Source organism: Pan paniscus, chromosome 7, assembly GCF_029289425.2.
Source record: "Pan paniscus chromosome 7, NHGRI_mPanPan1-v2.0_pri, whole genome shotgun sequence".
Classification (NCBI taxonomy): domain Eukaryota; kingdom Metazoa; phylum Chordata; class Mammalia; order Primates; family Hominidae; genus Pan; species Pan paniscus.
The window spans coordinates 126,978,186-126,997,491 of NC_073256.2; the positions used below are offsets into that span (position 1 = coordinate 126,978,186).

Genomic DNA, 19,306 nt, shown 5'->3' on the forward strand with positions numbered 1-19,306 from the left:
TCTGTGAAAAACCAAAATAAAATGGAAAAGCAAAGCAGAGTATTACGAAAAATAAATCAAGGCCACTCTTTTTAGGACCATCAAAGAGTGTTTGCATGGCAGTAAAAACAAGGGAATAAGCAGGCTTTGGAAACAGTAGTTTTGAAAATACCCCCCAACATATTGTAAAGGGCACATATGTAAGCTGGTAACATTATTTTTAAAGTGCAAGGAAATGTTAAAACACACATTTCAGTACAGTGGTTACCCCTGGGGTAGTCAGAGAATAGGATCTGGGAGGAGTGTGCAGGCAGCTTCCCTGGTGGTAAATCTTAAAGTGGAAGGTGAAATCACAAGTTTTGCTTTATTATTATTCTACCCAGCTCACGCATATGTCACATACATTCTCTTTATGCATCACATTATATGTAGTATTTATAAAGAAATAAGGGAAGCAGCAAAACTGAATTTAAAACAAATGCTTATCAGAGAGTAATAAAGAAAGAGAGAAGGAGAGAAAGAAGAAAAGAAAGAAAAAAGAAAACATGATCTTATTCCTAGACAGGTTCACATTCTAGTAGAGAAAAGAGCCATCTAAAAATTTATTATTAAATATAACATGGTTACCATAACAATAGAATTTAAAAAAAAAACACTGCCTCTAAGGGCATACATAGTATTTAAGTTAACAATGATTGCATGTGAAGTTCAAATCCCTAAGTGCCTTTGCCTTAAAAATACAGTTTTACCCTTTATAAGTATCAATATTGCATTACTTTTCCTGGGACCCTTCCCAGACCCCAGAGTCTAGGTAACATGGTCATCCTCTGGGCTCCCACTGGACACTACGCTTCCTCCTGAAACATATCACAACATACAGGGATCCCCTAGTTTATTGTTGTACCCAGTGCCTGGTCACTGCCTAGCACATTAATAAACATTCGTTTAAAAAAACAAATGAGTAGCATTACCAGGTTCAGTTCTTTTAAATGGTAGCTGAGACTGAGAAGAAAAGGAAGGGTGGAAATGCTGAGTTGGAGAATCTTATCCAAAACTTGAGAATGACCCAGTGTTGCATGGGAAAAATCCCTTTACTGTCCCTGGTTCTCTGGGCTGGGCAGTATAGGAGGCTATGGAGCAATCTGCAGATTCTAAACCATTGCCCTCTGTGCACTAGTGCTTCTAAGCTCGTGGCTTGGATCTTTCACTTCTTCCTCTAACGATGAGGGAAAAGGCATTGGATGTCAGGCAGTAACCCAGTATCGGATACAGGCATAGCCTTCATCTTTCAAGAACAGTCAGGCCCGCCAGTAGTCTCGGCAGAAATCAGATCTTCCTGGCAGAGGCTCACAGAGCCTGCCTATCTCAACCTCAGAGGTGAGTACAAGAAGCCAAACACTCAGGAAGATCCAGTTTCCCTGAATAATGTTGCTGCCATGTAAGACAAGGAAGCATCCCTTACTCTGAAAGTGCCACAAACTCTCCTGATGGAAAAGGATGCAACAAATAGAAACGTCAGCTGAGACCTCAGAAAGCTCCCCAGATATGACCCGAATATCATGACAGAAGCACCAGGTACCAGCAAGCAACTGACGAACTGTGCACCATCAGAGCATGTGCATGCGTGACTAATAACAATGGAATAGAAAGTGGGGCATTATTTTGTTCACAGACTAGCAGAATATAAGTAAAAGTCACCATGCTAGTGGGGATATTGCTAAGGATTTAATTGTTCCATTGCAACTTTAAAATAGAAGGCTTATTCTAGCTAGGCCATCTGAGTGATATTGCATCTGAAATTATGTTTAGCTAAACATATTCAGCATGTATGAACATACATTGATTCCAAGTTCCCAGCCTCTCAAGACCTCATTTTAAACTACATCCTACAAATGCTACCACCCTGCTCCTTTTTTTCATTCAAGTGACTTGGTATAGTCCTTGGTGCACATGCCACGTTCTTTCCAGGGAAAACAGAAGGAAAGAAGAGAATATGCCAGAAGAAGTGGAAATTAAAGTGGCATTAAAATAAATATAAAGCTGCAAAATATAATCTGGGTCAACTCTTCATGCGTTTTAAAATAAGCACCAGCAGGCTCAGCACATATGGCATTGGTTTTATGTATTTTTTTGGCTCAGATGTCACACAGAATTAGTGCAAAAGGAAAAATCCCAGCATGGGGCCTATTTTTATACAGATTAATCAATCATTTCCCATCTCCTCCTCTCCCATCATTCCCCAAACTTTGAATCTAATGAAAAATGAAATTGCTTTTTTTCAAACTACGTCATGGAAATCCTTTCAGGAAAAAAAAGAACTTAATATTTGAACCTAGATTTTAATCATCACATTTTAAATTCAAGTTGTAAATATTAACTAGACTTATGCTATGGCTCAGACTGTGGTATCTTACCCATTTTGTTAATAGCAAAACAATTTCATATATATACATACGTACATACATATATATATATAGCTATTTAGCAAAACAACGAAGTCACACATTTGAAAAGGAAACAAAAATCACTACTGTATATTTCACTTTTTGTTAGGTACATTCTCATGTACATAAAATCCCACAATTCCCATCAAAATGTTAAGCACATAGTAGATTCTTAGTAAGTACTTGATAAGAAATTTGATAGGCTGAATCAAATTGAAACAAAGAATTGTTCAAGCTATTAGCTAATGCCTCCCTTGACTACCAGGCATTGTAAAAATGATGATAACGTTTATAGTAATCACAATACAATAGAAGTTAATTTTTTTGTATGCCATATGCCATTGATTATTTCACTGAATTTTCAAAGCAGCCTTATGTGAGGGGTACTCTTACTATCTCCACTACATAGAGGAAAGAAAAGTTTTAGAGAAAAGAGTCAGGTATTTTGAGGTTAAAAAGAAATCCCATACTATGCTGGTTTTTAGAGGTGGGCAGGGGACTTCATTGCAGATCCACTGAGAAAGGGATATGGGGCTTTATACTGTTAGTGCAGTAAAAATTTGGAGAAAGTGTCATCCACATGGTTTCCAGGGCTCCAAAATCATGATCTCTATAGAATTTCTCACACACCCATGTTTGTCTGCTATTCCATCTACTGTTAGAATTATACTTATGAAATATTAAGTTAATCACCTAAAGTTTGACCCCAGTGACAAAGCCAGGGACAGAGTAGTCCTTGGTACATTCACATTCTCAAAGGGTGGTATCTTTTCACTGTTCTGGGCAATTAAAATTGAGCCATGACTAACCGTTGGAAAAGATGACATAAAAACAGTATGCCCTTTGCCTAAGTAGTCATGAGCATAAAAAAGTAAACAAAGTTAACAATCTAGCATAATGCTGTGTTCACTTTTTTATATGATTAAAGATGAATTTCTCTTATACTAATATAGTATATGTTTTGCTTTTTGTTTAGAGCTGCCAGATGTCAGCTATATATGTGAACAATCTAAATATCTTAATTTTACACAATTTTAAAGTTACCGAACTAAAGTTGGAGTTACCATAAACATAGTATTTCTTTTGTTTCTACTAATTAATTTTACCACCACAGGCATTAATCATTTGCCCAGCAGATGAAAAGTACTTTAAGATGACTCATGTGTTTTACAACACTACAAACCCAACCTTTATGCTCTTGGAATGTAGAGTAAAGAGGAAGTGTTAGGTCAAATTAGTTAATAAAAATAAAAATGTTCCACATCCCAATTCCATGAACATTAACTGTTTCAGAATTTCTACTGGATGCCATGTGAGAAAAGTAAATTAAAACTGGCCAGAGAGATGTGTTCTGAGTAATTTTCATGGTAATCAGGCAGACATGGGTATTCCCTTTCCTAATCACACGAACAGGCTCTCTCTTGATAATAAATACATCGTGTTTCAGCCTACACAGAGGCCCACTTCAAACTATGTGCAGTGCCAATTAGCGTTAATTGTGGCTGTGTTCATCTGTTCCCTTACCACACCACTGGTAAGGCCAGGCTTTTCATTTACAAATGCAACATGCAATGCTCATGGTTGGAAGAGCATTCTAAATGTAATTGCCAATGGTCAGTCTTTTTCATTTTGGCATCAAATTGACTTACAATTGCACAAATAGACTGATAAATGACAAAGAGTATTTAAAATAACACATGTGTATATTTTTTAAAGTTTAGTTATAAGACCATGCATTCAGAGTATCTGAGAGGTGAAGATGAAAACTTGTTTTAGGCTCCATTTTGGCCTACCACAACTAACTTACACACACACACACACACACACACACACACACACACACACACACAGAGTCTAGCCTCTGTGATCCAATATAATTATTTACTTACTGTGACTAATACTACTTACTTAGAAGGTAAGCTCCATAGACTTTCATGGCAAACATTGCCTCTGCAAACAGCCTCCCAGCACAGGCTGGGGTATGTCTTTTGCAGAAATACAGTGTGTGCAGCTCATATCTCAGTAGAGTACAGTCTCAGAGTGGGGTATCCATGGAGACTGAGCCTTCTGCATGTGCAGGGCAAGGAAGTTACTCTGCTGGCACCATAGCAACAGGAGGCAGAGGGAAAGCCAGCCTATCAGGGAAGAGCACAGGGCCTTCTCCCTGGTGACTGCAGTGTTCCAATGAAACCATCGCCCTCATGAATGGACACAAAGGATTTGAAGAAATACCAAGTTGTCAAATAGAAGTAAATGCCTACACAACAGTCAAGATGAATCCTCGGACAATATTGGACCAAAACGTATAGAATCTTTCCACATTGATTATAATATCCCAATGGGCAAGCAAGAAATTATATCAAACCCCACACAGCCCTAAATTTTATGGCAAACACAAATTTTATGGCAAACACCAAGCACTTTGAGAAAAATGCTTGGTGTACTCCATGAATTCCAGCTATTTAAATATGCATGACAATTCACAACACTGCCCAGAAGAAAGGAACAGGGGAGCCTGATTATTCTGAGGACAGAAAATGGAATACAGAGCTCTCTGGAACAATTTAAGGCAGATTCCCTCTAAATAGAAGTTTGCTCAGAAAAAATGTTTAGTAAGCTTCCACCAAAGCTCTCTATTATTTCAGAATAAGTCTTACTAAGAAGGCATCTGTGACAGAATAAGACTAATGCAGATGAGATGCTGAGTGGACATTCAAATGCCTTAAAGTTGTGCTATTCGTAAACTTTCCTTATTTCCCATTTTATAATAATAATAAAAGTGATCATTTATTGAGCACATACTGTATGCCAGGCAAATATTGTCACTACAAACACAGCTCACTGTCAAATGCCAACACCGATTTTTGCAAAGATAGAGGATGTGCATGTTTACCCCTCAGTGTTGTGTAGTATTTAGGTAATGCATACATTCTGCTACATATCTAACACCTTTCATGATTTTCACAATAATGCAAAGAAGCTACATATTAATTATCCCCTCATATTACAGTTAAAGAAAAAGAGAGAATATTTCCTTATGTTACCAAATAAACTCCCCCCGACCCGTGCTGCTCTGCAGGTGACCTGGTCCACCCTACCTCAATGTCTAAATATAAGGTGAAGAACCCCTCCTCCTGCAATTACCTCTCAGAAAAGAAGAAATCCCCTTACATTAGAGTCCTTCCAAAGCCTCTTATTACAGGGCTCTCTCCTAATTACCTTCTTTGAACAAAAAGTGCCATTTGCAAAAGACATATCCTTCTGAATTGGCTGCAATCAGTGCTAATTTTGCTTCCCTTTGGAGAGTCAACTGATGGAATTGTTTAAAATGGAAGAGACAAAGAAATTCAAAAACAGATTTTGTAATTATTCCTATGGTATGACTCCTTCAGCCTTTTAATGATCACTTTAAATAGAAATACTGTCAGTGGCTAAGTTGTAGCAATCACAAAAACCTATATTCCTTTTTGCTCTCTCAATTCAGTGACTGAATAGCTTTTGATAATGAAGGATACTCATATATGTATACAAGAATATATGAATATACAGAAAAACCAGCTGTCCCATGCTATCCAGTGACAACCTGCTTGCTAGTTGTACACTAATGTCCTTCTCTATTCTCCTTTTCCATAATAAGCACCCATTTGACTCTGATGTCCTGGCTATAACTGGAAATGACATGTGCCATGGAGTTCAAGGCTACATTGAGCTATGATCACACTACTGAACTCCAGCCTGGGGGACAGAGCAAGACACTGTCTCTCTAAAATAATAAATAATTAAAACACCTAAAAATCTCATTAGGAAAATTAGGGGATCTTATATATTTACTGTCTCCCTATACTTTTCTGTATTTCCACCACCTCCATCCTAGGCTAAGCCATCCAAATTTAGTGTCTTGCTTCCAGTTTCACCTCATGATAATCCAAGCTCTACAGAGTCGTCAGAGGGATCCCAAACATGTAAATCAAATCATTTCTCCCTTCTTAAAACCCTCCAATGTCTTCACATTACTCTAAGGATATAGACTTCAGCTGCTACCACTCTTCTCCTTTCCTAACTCACCGCTCTGCCCACCACCTGCCACCCCATCCCCAACCCTCCTTAAGCACGGAACAATAAGGTTAAAGTCTCAGCTCAAATGTCACCACCCCAGACACTCCCCTGACCATCCCCCATCACTCTCCAGTTACCTTGTTTTACTTGTCACCATCTGAACTTATCTCGTTTGTGTGCAAGCATCAGCCATCTCCCCCACGTTAAAGGTAGGCATCTTGTTTTTTCACTCCTCTATCCTTAATGCCTGGAACAATGGTGTCAGTATAGAGCAAACACTTAATAAATATTCATCAAATGAATGAATGAAAGCTAGTAAATGTACAGCCAGGAGTCAAACCTGTGTTTAGCAGAAACCTCTTCTTGATTACGTAGTGAAATGAGGGTTCCCTTTCCTTTAGACTCCTTCAGAGCGTCACCTTCTTGCAATGTTACAAATATGCCAGTCCGTGTATGTTGGAATACAAGCCTATTGCAGCTGTGTTGCTGAAGCATTACTCCACTTGACCGCAGTCGGCATTCATATAGCTTACTTGGCTGCTCTCAGATACAGGCTTAGGTGGTGGAAGAAATTAACCCATCGAATTGCCCAAGTGAACATACTATGCTGTTCAACAGGTAACTTTCTGTAAATAATCCTACAGTTCACCAAAATGCCATGCGACAGATTGTACCAGCAGACAGTGAGGTCCAGGTATTTATCCCTCTGGCCCCTTTTCTGCTGGTGGCTGCATTCCTCTGCTAAAGTCCATAGTTTCTTCACAGGTGGCCTTGAAGTTCTCTCTCTAGGTTGGTAACTCTACCCTCCTCTTGCTCCTTCAGGATGCAGGAATGGCCCCAAGCTGTTGCCAGCACCCAGTATTTTACCAGACTTTATCGAATCCCCTTAATCATGCACATACCTTTGCAGTCAGTCTCTTCAATAAATGCTCCTCAATTAGGGAGGTGGGGAAAGCCCAACCTAAAGCATATATCTGCATGATCTACAATGCTTGGTTTAGAAGTCTGTGTGTAAAAGAAGTTTCCAGGTTTATTTCTGTTATGCTGACAGTTGATAAATACGTTGAATGGTGGGTATCTGGTCTGCTGGAGCTTCCACTACTTTTGAGAGACCTATAACGCTTCCTTCTCAACACATTAGAGTACTGAGTAAGCATTTGGCAGGCCCCCAAATCAGTGGCTAAGAACACTGTGCATGCAATAAATCCCAGTAGACCCAGGATTTGGATGGCAATTACCTTTGGAAAGAAGAGGATTATAATTCACTAATTCTTAGGGAAAAACCATTAAAGGGCCATTTGGCACCATTACATCAATTGGGTGCATCATCGAAAACACAGATGGGAGAAAGGCATGAGAGAAAATATGTAACCCTGCCATAAAGATAAACACGTAAGTCCACTTATCACATTTAAGCTTTACTTTACTGGTTTGGTCCCTGCTGGGGAGATGTGATAAACTATAAAATGGCCTGCCATAAAACATGATCTGCTGTATCCTAGGTGAGCATTCTTTCTCTCAGGGTGAAAGAAAGTTTTAGAGATCTATTTCAGTATAAATACAAAAGCTCTTGCTTAAGCTGACAAACTCTAATGATTTTCATTTAAGAAAATATTCATGATATGCAGGGTAGCACATAAGACATTTTGACATGTGAAGAAAGGACTAGCTCATGATTAAGTAGAAAACACTGAAGACCTTAACATTTTTTGCTATTCATATCTTTATGGTTTATTTTTACTGATTTGCATCCAAATGGCCTTGTATGTCCAACTTTCTGTACTTCATTGCAGTTACATTGAGGCTCACTGATTTTGTTACTGGCAACTGTCAACATAATGTACATATGGACTGTATCAGCTAATTTATAAAAATTAGTAGGAATTTTTAGGGCTCTACCAACATTTTAAAAAATTGTGTTTTATATCAACACGTCTTTCTTAATTTTAACACTCTCCTAGTGCAATTAAAATTACTCCTTTGAAGGTGGACTTTACTACTATGGCCGCGGTTAAGAGTTAGGAGCAAGGCTACCCTGTTTAAAATCCATTTACAAGCTCTGTGACCTTGGATGAGTCACTTAACCTCCTTGTGCCCCAGTTTTCCTATCTGTAAAATGAAGGATAATGATATCCCTTTCTTGCACTGATATTAGGATGAAATGAGTTAAGTGCTTGGAATTTTGCTTGGGACAGGCAGTGCTCGATAACTATTCATTTTAAAAAACTAATCAAATTTCAGAGTGTTATTCAAGCCCACAGTTACATCTAATGTATCCTTCCAAATATTTTCATAAGGCTCATAGTATCTGAAATAGCTTACAGCCTGTATTTGAGGCTCGGGTTTGCTGCTGGAAGACCTTAGCTTATAACTGGCAAGCTATTAGAAAAATTATGCCTTGCCAAAGTATGCAGAATGTTTTCATATAACCAAAATCTTCCCGTTAGCACTAAAATTTTAATTTTTTTCCACTCTATGGAGACACTGTTAAAATGCTTGGCACATTTTTCTGCCTTCATATACATTGTGTTTTCCAATTTCACCATCACATTGATTCAATCTGCTTTTACATCAATTACTGCACTAAGCGCTACAAGTGATAAAAGCTGTCAATGGCCTAAAACACTTAAAAGGCCACCCAGGCCGAGTGCGGTGGCTCACGCCTGTAATCCCAGTACTTTGGGAGGCCAAGGCGGGCAGATCACCTGAGGTCTGGAGTTTGAGACCAGCCTGACCAACATGGTGAAACCCCGTCTCTACTAAAAACACAAAAATTAGCCAGGCATGATGGCAGGCACCTGTAATCCCAGCTACTTGGGAGGCTGAGAAGGGAGAATTGCTTGAACCTGGGAGGCGGAGGTTGCAGTGAGCTGAGACTGCGCCACTGCACTCCAGCCTGGGTGACAGAGAAAGACTCTGTTAAAAAAAAAAAAAAAAAAAGAAGAAGAAAAGAAAAAAAAAAGAAAGAAAAAAAAGCACCACCCAGCTTTTTAGTGGTCTCTGTCTGCTCACTTATATTTTCCCATCTCTGTTCATTGTCAGCCATCAGCTATAAACTCATACTCCTGTCTGTCCTCCTAGAGCAACTATTCCTCTCCTTTTATGTGACATGGGATAACATAACCTGCTAGATTTTTGTTCCAAGTACATGCAAATTGTGTGTGAGAGTTTTAGGAGTTTTCCTGTACATGAAGTGCACAGAATGTGTGGCATCTATTTTAAGAGCTACAAATGACCATCAGTAACATTTAGTGAGGAATTACTTTCTGCCAGGTCCAACACAGAGCACTTGATATTCATTAATTTCACCTATTTCATATTTTCCATAACCTATTTTACAGATGCAGAACACAGAGTCTCAAGAAGACAACAAGTAGCTAGAGATCACACAGCTACAAAATAGTGGTATAAAGACTTGAACCTAGTATGCTGGACTCTAGAGCCTAGTGGTTAGAAAGTCCTCCTCCCCCCCCCACCCAATAACACAAAAGTACTTTTTTTCCCCCAAGATAGGACAAGTTGGGTAACCTGAGGAGAGGCTGTGTAAATCTACACTCTCAACTCCCCTCTAGGTTGTTCAAGTTATTACAAGAATGGCCTACTCTAGGTAAGTTGTCTAGCTGTTTTATTTCACAGAACTAACTTTGAAGTGAAAGTGATGCTCATGGTAAGAACAGAAACATCTGTCAGCTTCACTGTGTGTGCATGAACCTCTATTAAGGGAATCAGTGTTGATTAACCACTAACCTTGTTGGTGCCTTTTGAGTTTTCTAGCAAATGCTTCTGAATGTGGGAAATAAGGTTTTCTAAAGTAACCAATCCTCTGCTATTGTCGTAAGGTTATTAGAGTTCAGCTTAGCTAGGTCTCCAATTTCAGTAGCAGAGGTAGTGTCTGATGACAAGGGGATACTAACTTAGTTTGAATGCTAAGGAGATACAGTGACATCTTTCACATGCAGATTTTAACATTTCAGTTTCTAAATGTGGATTCTTGTAAATTTTAGTGACCCTAACCATTTGCTCTTTACCAGTCTCCTTAATAGCCTCCAGTGCTTTTCTCCTTTCACACTTTCTACTTATTTGTTTAAATTGTGTAATGGTTTTCCCATCTCTCTAACCTTGTGGACAAAAAGATTTAGTACTTCCCTTTGTAAAACAATGACATTAGATCTTTTTCTTCCTTGCTTTAAGATATTCCCCAAGTAGGAAGTCAAGCCTTAAATGAGGCCCAGCACTGTCATTTAATGTTCCAAGGAAGTAATCCAATTAGGTAGGTCTTTCATTTCTGGGTAGAAACAGTTTCATCAGGAAACTGACTGCAAACTAAATACGGGAGGAGCACCTGGGAGCAGGAACACCTCAGATTCCTAAAACATTTCCCAGTTGTAAAGCCTTCATTTATTTTCTTCTAATCTGTACCACAGTCCAAACTTATCATACAGTATTCTGCCTTAAATTACAAGCTCCCTAAAAGCAGGGATGCTGTGGAGGAGGTTCTTTGTCACAACTTCCCCACGATCCTCCCACACAAAACATAATCTCTTGCACAAAGTATAAGCTCTACTTCTCATTTAAGTATTTATTGGACAGCTTTAATACTTTATGACAGACACAATATTAGGCTCTGCAGATTCAGCCTTGCGTGTTTTGCAGAGTTGTAGATAAAAGAGAAACATGAAAACACAAAGCCACCATCCAACTGGACTGTAGGACTGTTTTCTTTTGCTCCTTGGTGGCAATTTTTAATTAAATCTGCATAGCCATTAAGTGATAGAAGCCAAAATGACAGAAGGCTCACCGCCTCCAAGAAGTTTCCAGAACCAGTTCCTGCCTGGAAACAGGAAGGGCTTTCCTGCTGCGTGTGCTGCCGGGCCCTGTTGGCAAGGTACAGGCTTGCTCGGCTCACCTTTCCAAGCCCTTCCCCGAGGTCCTGTGACATATTTCCCTTCTTCTTCTGCATCATACACTCAGGGAACATTATTAGCTCTTTATCTTAATGACCAAAGGGGCATTTTAATAACTCCTTCCTGAGGTGAACAGCAGTGTTCCAGAATCTAGAGCAAGAGACCTAAAATTAAATGGGCTTAGGTTACTTAATATTAAAGAGTCCCTGAGCCTCTGTATAAGAGCCACTAATTGCTTGCTATTTTAATAAATTGGTATTGTTATTAATGAGTTGACTTATTTTTTAAAAAGTAGAGCATGCATCAAGAGTTGAAGATCCATTTTGGCTGAGAGGAGATGGTCGCTTGGGGCTATGGAGGAGGCAAGACATTTTGACCTGAGAGCAGTATCCTTTTGTGTTTTAACAGATTATGTCTCTGGATTCTATAAATTTTAGAGTCATCCAGGGGCCTCGCTTCCAGGATTTCCTCTCTTCATATTTATGAGACTGACAGGTTTTTTTCTGCTAAAAGTTCAGAGAACTATAGGTCACGGTGCAGATTTTTGTCAAAGAACTTACTGTACAGAATTAGGTCACACTCAAAAAAGCTGTAGCAACGTTTCCAGTGATGACATTAGAAATTTTAGGCAACTAAAAAAATAAGCTTTAGGGACCCCTTTACCTTAGTTAAATATGAATAAATAAAAAGATCACCAGCTAAAAACTGCTCAGGTGATATTTATGCCTCTGAGCAATTACATTAGAAGCAGTTGACAAAGTTAACAAAAGTGGTTGTTTGAGGCTTTGGCTTTGGGGAAGGGTCATTGAACTAGGATTCATAAATGCTAACAAATGAGATCCATGAAACCCCTGAAATGGTATGTGATATTTTGTGCATATGGACACTCTTCTGGAGTATGGGTCCATAGTTTTAATGATTCTGAAGGATCCATGAATCAAAATAGCATTAAGAAAAACTGTTTTTGTTTTCTTTCCTTCCTTCCATCCTTTTATCCTTCCTTTATTCCCTGTAATTTCTTTTCTTTTCTTTCTTTTTTTTTTTTTTTTTTGAGACAGAGTCTCGCTCTGTCACCCAGGCTGCAGTGCAGTGGCATGATCTCGGCTCATTGCAACCTCCGCCTCCAGGGTTCAAGCGATTCTCCTGCCTCAGCCTCCTGAGTAGCTGGGATTACAGGTGCACACCACCACGCCTGGCTAATTTTTGTATTTTTAGTAGAGACAGGGTTTCACCATGTTGGCCAAGCTGGTCTTGAACTCCTGGCCTCGTGATACACCCGCCTCAGCCTCCCAAAGTACTGGGATTACAGGCATGAGCCACCGTGCCCGGCCTATTCCCTGTGATTTCCTCATGAAGATGGAGAGCCATAATACTTCTCATCAAGATGAGTGGCTGCTCTTTAGCAAATGAGTATTTTCTACAGGATTAGGGAATTGCTCAGTGTGAATTCTGTATATATACACAGAGTTTTAAGTATTTTGTTAACATATAATTATTATGATTATTGAAACAAGGAAGGGCCATGATAATATTAACGCTCATATAAACTTAGTTTGTTCTTACTGTGCCATGCTTGTCTACTGTTTCACTGTTTCCTTGTATTGCCATCACCATAAAATGTTTTGGGAATGAGGTGGTGGGGGTGGGCTGAGGATAACAAAAATAAAATCATTACAGGTTATGTTAAAACCCTACAATAGCTTCATGATGAAACATACTTTTTTTTTTTCAATCTATGAAGCTGACATTCTTTCCTACATCATTTTATCTTCTGAATCCCATAGCCTACCTTTGCTGTTGAGGTCAACAAATGTTGACTGAGTCTCTAATGTGCACTAGAGCCTGTGTTCTGGAAATGCAAAAAGAGGATGGTAGGGCCAGCACAGTGGCTCATGCCTGTAATCCCAGCACTTTGGGAGGCTGAGGCAGGCAGATCATTTGAGGTCAGGAGTTTGAGACCAGCCTGACCAACATGGTGAAACCCCATTTCTACTAAAAAAAAAGTAGCCGGGCATGGTGGCGCTTGCCTGTATTCCCAGCTACTTGGGAGGCTGAGGCTGGAGAATCCATTGAACCTTGGAGGTGGAGGTTGCAGTGAGCCAAGATCGCGCCACTGCACTCCAGTCTGGGGGACAGTGAGAATCTGTCTCAAAAATAATAATAATACAATAAAATAAAAACGTATGAAGTACTGATGTACACCACATGGGTGAACATTGTAAACATTATTCTAAGGGAAAGAAGCCATGTACAAAAGCCCACATACTGTATAATTCCATTTGTTTGAGGTGTCGACAATAGGCAAATAGAGGCAGAGAGTAGGTTAGTGCTTTTCAGGGACTGGGGAAAGGGGGAACAGAGTGCTGATGGACTTGGGGTTTCTTTTTGGGAGTGATACAAACTTTTTGGAATTAGTAAATGGTGATGTTTGCACAACAGTTTGAATAGGCTAAAAACTATTGAATTGAACATTTTATAGGGTGAATTTTATGGTATATGAATCATATCTCAATTTTTCAAAAAGGCAGTTGAGCTAAGGGAGACAGTCCTAGCCCTTGGGTACACAAGGTAATTGTTTTATTTCTTGGCTAAAATTTCATGACATTCTTTAACTCATTGTCTCTTTCTTAAATATCAAGGGTGCTCAACACCCTTTGTATCATCCCCATCTTTCTCATTTATAGGCTGTCTTTCCTTCTTCATTGTGTAGCATTCCTTTTCTTTTACATATTATTCCAAAGTGGGAGACTATTAACGAATTCATTATGACTAACATTTATCAGGCACCACTAGGAAATAGAGGATTTCTTTTTCACAGTTTAAGTTTTCCTTGGTGACAAAATTACCTAATCTTTGGTTGACAAGAGCAAGATGAAGAATAATCCATTATGATGTATTGTGTACATCAATGACTCAGGAAGAACAAAAGCAGAAAGAAATGTTAGCATCCTATGGAAGAGGACACAGGGCTAGGCCTTGGCCCCATCAAAATAAAACCATCTGTAGCTCCTTGCACAATAATGTCATCACCAAACAAAACTTAGAAGACAAATGTAAGAAACGAGGACTCATGCAAGCCAGTAATCTGTCTTTTCAGCTCATAAATATGGATAGCATAACTGTGAATGTTAAAGAGAATAATGCAATATTAGAGGATACCTCCCAATGACGATGAACACATCCTTTTAAAGTAAATATACTGCATGTATATTTGAGATACAAAATATTCATTTACATAGTGCAGATTCTGAGAATTGACCTTTTCTGATGCTGCTGGCATTTCATTCACTGCAGTAATGACCTCCATTTCATCTTATAGCTTCTAATATTTTGTAATTATTGAACATTTACATGTGTATATACATATCATATTCATATTTAAATCTCTAAAAGACTATAACTAAGTTAGCAAGTATGCCCAGCTCTACATATTTGCATCAAGATAACGCCCAGCTCTACAGAGATTTGCATTGAGATAACCTGTTCTCTTCACGGTTTGTGGTCACTTATGATAGTACTAACTAATTGCTTAGTATAATTGAATCTAGAATTACTCATATAGTTTAAATGCTTGTTAAAACATCTGGCTTATATTTCTTCACTTTTGTCTCTTTTTTAAAAAAAGCTCTTTATAATGAATACACATGTCACTATAGGTCACTATAGTTACTCAGTTATTAAAAACCATTTCAGAAAATAGTCCACTTTCCACCCTGCCTCTTTTAAAAATGATGCTTTAGACGCTGGGTACGGTATTTGTGATCCCCAACTCAATATACAGGTGTTTAGTTTTAAACATGAAACTACTCCCATCACATTGTTCTGATGAAAACATGACGAGTAAGTTCACTGACCTGGTTTCACAAGGCCTGACTTTGATTCCTTCTTATATCGAGAGGACTGAATGCTTCCTTCACCAACCATTCCAATCGTGCATTTCTTTCTGGTGAAGCCTTCATCACTTCCAGGGCAAAAGCCAATGGGGCTGTTTCCAGCATCTGAGGGTGTCTTCACAGGAGACACTGACTGGCTGCTAGGACAGCCTGTGTCATCTAGAAGACAGGAATCAATAAGTGTTTAATGATGAGGAGGAAATCAATGATGGTGAGAAGCCATGCGGTGCACCACACACACGCACACGTGCACTCGCACACGTCCACTCTGCTTATGAAGCCCAGGTTAACTGCTGTGGACTCTCCTCTCATGACGCTCCTTTCATTTTTCCATATTTTAATGCAAAACCTTTTTTTTTTTTTTTTTGAGACAGTCTCACTGTGTCACCCAGGCTGAAGTGCAGCGGCGTGATCTCAGTTCATTGCAACCTCCACATCCCAGGTTCAAGCAATTCTCGTGCCTCAGCCTCCCAAGTAGCTGGGATTACAGACGTATGCAACCAGGCCCGGGTATTTTTTTTGTGTATTTTAGTACAGACAGGGTTTCACCATGTTGGCCAGGCTGGTCTCAAACTCCTGGCCTCAAGCGATCCATCTGCCTCAGCCTCCCAAAGTGCTGGGATTACAATCATGAGCTACCATGCCCGGCCCCTTGTAAGCTTTTTGACACAAATATTTCTGTAACACTCATTTTGTCAAAACATAAAGACATGTCTGTTTCAACACTTTATATAGTGTATTTTTGGGTCATATGTGTCCATAGATTTTTGGATGTGTTTAGTAATAAGAAGTTCACCAGAACAATTCAGGATCTTTAGGGTGAACTCTTCAGAGTTTACATCTGGAAAATAAAATTACTTGAATATTATTGACCACATCCAGTTTTGGATCACTTGACCCATCAATTGGTTAACAGAGTTTGAAAGATAAGTCATCCGACTTTAGGGTTCAAAGAAGCAGTGTGAAGTGATCCTGTTTTATCATACACACACAACCAAAAATACATAAATCAGATATATTGCTATCTGGAGTAAACTGGTAAGATGAAAATGATTTTTAGACTAGAAATGTTCCTTTAACTTTCAAATAACAGATTATTACCAGGGTGATTATATTAAGTTAATATGCACGATATGAAGTGACCTACATAGATGCTTATTATGGAAACAGGAAAGTCGTACTGCTGACTCCTATAAATGCGTTCCACATTTATTAAAGTACTTAGGATAGTTGGTTAATTTATTTATATTTTGATGAGCAGAACTGTATTGGACCTCAAAGCCAAATCAGTATTACTTAAAAGTACATCTACGCAAACTGATCAGTTAGTGGTAAATTTACTTTACTAAATAATCTTTATTATATGAAGATGTTTTGATGCCAGAGTTACTTTAGTAACTCATTAGACAAAGAACAAATAAAGACATTCAGTACTAATAACTTTTCAGACATCTTGTGAATATTACGGGAACTAAAATAATGTGCCATCTACCAAAGGCTATCTTAAAACTCTACAGCTTGAATAAAGATAGAAACAGAACTAAGCCTGAATAAAACATGCTGATTGCTAGAATCCATCTAAAGAAAGAATTACCATTGCTTCATTTTTTGGCCTTTATTTCATTTTTCAATTACAAAATATCTCAATTCCTGGAACAGAGTGAACTTGGCACTAATAAAATGACTTATTTCTCTTGATAATCGTGTTTTGACTTTTTGGTGTATCAGCATACGCAGGACCTCTGTGGTCTGTTTCTGGAAGTGAATGGTTTTTAGGGTGCTGCTCATGCCTGCAGTCTTCGGGCTCTTTTAAATACGTTGCATTCTTCCTGAACTCCTGAAGAAACTCTGGCCCTGAATAACAGGGTGATGAGAACCCTTCTTGGTGGCTGTTGCTCAGCAGTTTCATCATTCACTGCCCTTGCCTTTCCCTTACACTTACACACCCCAGGCTTCAACCCTAAGATATTTGAGCTCCTTTTTAAAGGTGTAAAGTTGCTAATTACTCAGACACAGATTCCAGCAATTTTACAAGGCACAACAGGTCTGCACAATGCCTCAAGAGAGCCTCTCTTAATTCCTATCCCAAAGCAGATAAATGAATGAAATCTAATCATTCAACATTCCATGCTGTCTTTAACATTATTTCCTTATGAGTCAGTTCCATAAATCACTTCTTTTGAAAGAGAGATGTCCCCACAAAATAAAAATCTATGCTTCAGTGTGTCTAACCTAAAAAACTCAGTTTTCCTGAAAACTCTCAGACTCACAGGGATAAAATTAAACAATTTCCAGCATTGAGAAATGCTATCAAAATCATACCTTGGGTTCTATTACATTTTTCTGAAGTTAAATGAGAAAGAATGTGTGCACACCATGTTTTCAGTGCTAGTCCTTTCAAGGATTAAGTGCTGGGGTCTGATTAAAATTTGAGAACTGAAATTATTTAGAGTGGTGGCAGTGTGTAAGAGGCAGTAGCAATTTTTAACCTGGAGTGTGATGCCTCACCTGTCATCAGTATTTACAGCCAGGATCTCCAGAAGCAGGGAATGAGAAAATTCAAACCTAAATACATCCTGAACTTTGGATCCATCTTACAGGATTTAAACCACTACAAAAAGATCTCTTAACTCTCTACTCTTGTGCTTCATATGGTGTGTGTTGGGGGGGCAATACTAGGAATATAAGACATGGTCTTTCATTGGTTAAATGAATATGTATCAAGTCCTGGCACTGAACCAGCCCACAGGCATTGTACCCAGGCCCCATCCTGGTGGAGTTTATAAATAAGCCAAAAGGATCTGGGTATATGTCACTTACAATGCATAGTTATTGTAAACTGGCAAGTCTGATAAAGTTAATCCATATCCAAGAAAATCTGTGGGTTATGGGAGAAGCCTGGGGCATTTGCCTGTTTTGTCTAATGCACCCGACACTAACAAAGGAATCTAGAAAGGGCAGGGCCATGAATTTTCCTACTACAGAGTGCACACTTTATCTATGCAAAGTAAGACCCCAGCAAAGGCACAGAGCTTCATGTGCTAGGGAGTAACCTGAGGTATTTTTCTTTGTGCAGCACTGAAGAAGAAGTTATCTTTACAAGTCTTATTTAGGGCTCCTTCTCTGCTCTCCCTCCTCCTTTCTTCCTCTTCATGGCCGGTTGGAAGCTGACCACCAGTTCAAATGAAGATAACCCTCCTTTTCAAAATTCTATGAAAAATATTCTTAGTTCCCATTTATCTGAGATTCTTTTTTTTCAAGACTTAAATGACTTCTGCTTCATTAAACAATAAAATAATATGAGTATCTATCTATCTATCATCTATCTATCTATCTATCTATCTATCTATCTATCTATCTATCTATCTTTTTAAGACAGAGTCTCGCTCTGTCGCCTAGGCTGCAGTGCAGTGGTGTGATCTTGGCTCACTGCAGGTGCCACCTCCTGGGTTCAAGTGATTCTCCTGCCTCAGCCTCCTGAGTAGCTGGGATTACAAGCGTGTACCACCCACACTCAGCTAATTTTTGTATTTTTAGTAGAGATGGGGTTTCTCCATGTTGGCCAGGCTCGCCTTGAACTCCTGGCCTCAAGTGATCTGCCTGCCTCAGCCTCTCAAAGTGCTGGGATTATAGGTATGAGCCAGCGTGCCTGGCCACATTTACTCTGAGATTCTGAGAATAGTAAAGCCAAGCTGATGTTCTTTGGTTGTTTATATCTAATCTTACCATACTAAACTACATGTGGACCAAGCACATATTAAAGAGATTTATTTATTAAACCTGCTTCAGTTAAACTATGGGAATGTGCCTTCTGTTTTCTTCTGCTACCTGACTGCTGAATTTTCCTGTACAATCTATAGATTTATAAAGATATATTTATATTTTTAGCTTTTATAAGTTATGTTAATATAAAGAAATTATCAATGACAAAGATTTCTAATATGAGAAAACTGTTTCTGGGCACGAAATTGCAGAAATACTGAATAATGTGCCCCCAAAGTGTGGGATGTTCCACATTTCCAGAAGAATG

The 19,306-nt window shown here is 38.8% G+C and overlaps 1 protein-coding gene across 14 annotated transcripts in view; it reads right to left on the reverse strand.

The window, feature by feature from the left end:
- The window catches only part of SYBU (syntabulin), a 117,553-nt gene that overhangs the window by 29,308 nt on the left and 68,939 nt on the right, over positions 1-19,306 (reverse strand). For 13 of the 14 annotated variants that reach the window (XM_034966491.3, XM_034966490.3, XM_034966502.3 and 10 more), the window contains one exon: positions 15,238-15,435. In XM_034966491.3, coding sequence (XP_034822382.1) covers positions 15,238-15,435 — 198 coding nt within the window. Of the gene's footprint in view, positions 1-4,331; positions 4,496-15,237; positions 15,436-19,306 lie in introns of those variants that run through there. The other variant, XM_008975231.3, reaches the window with a different exon arrangement.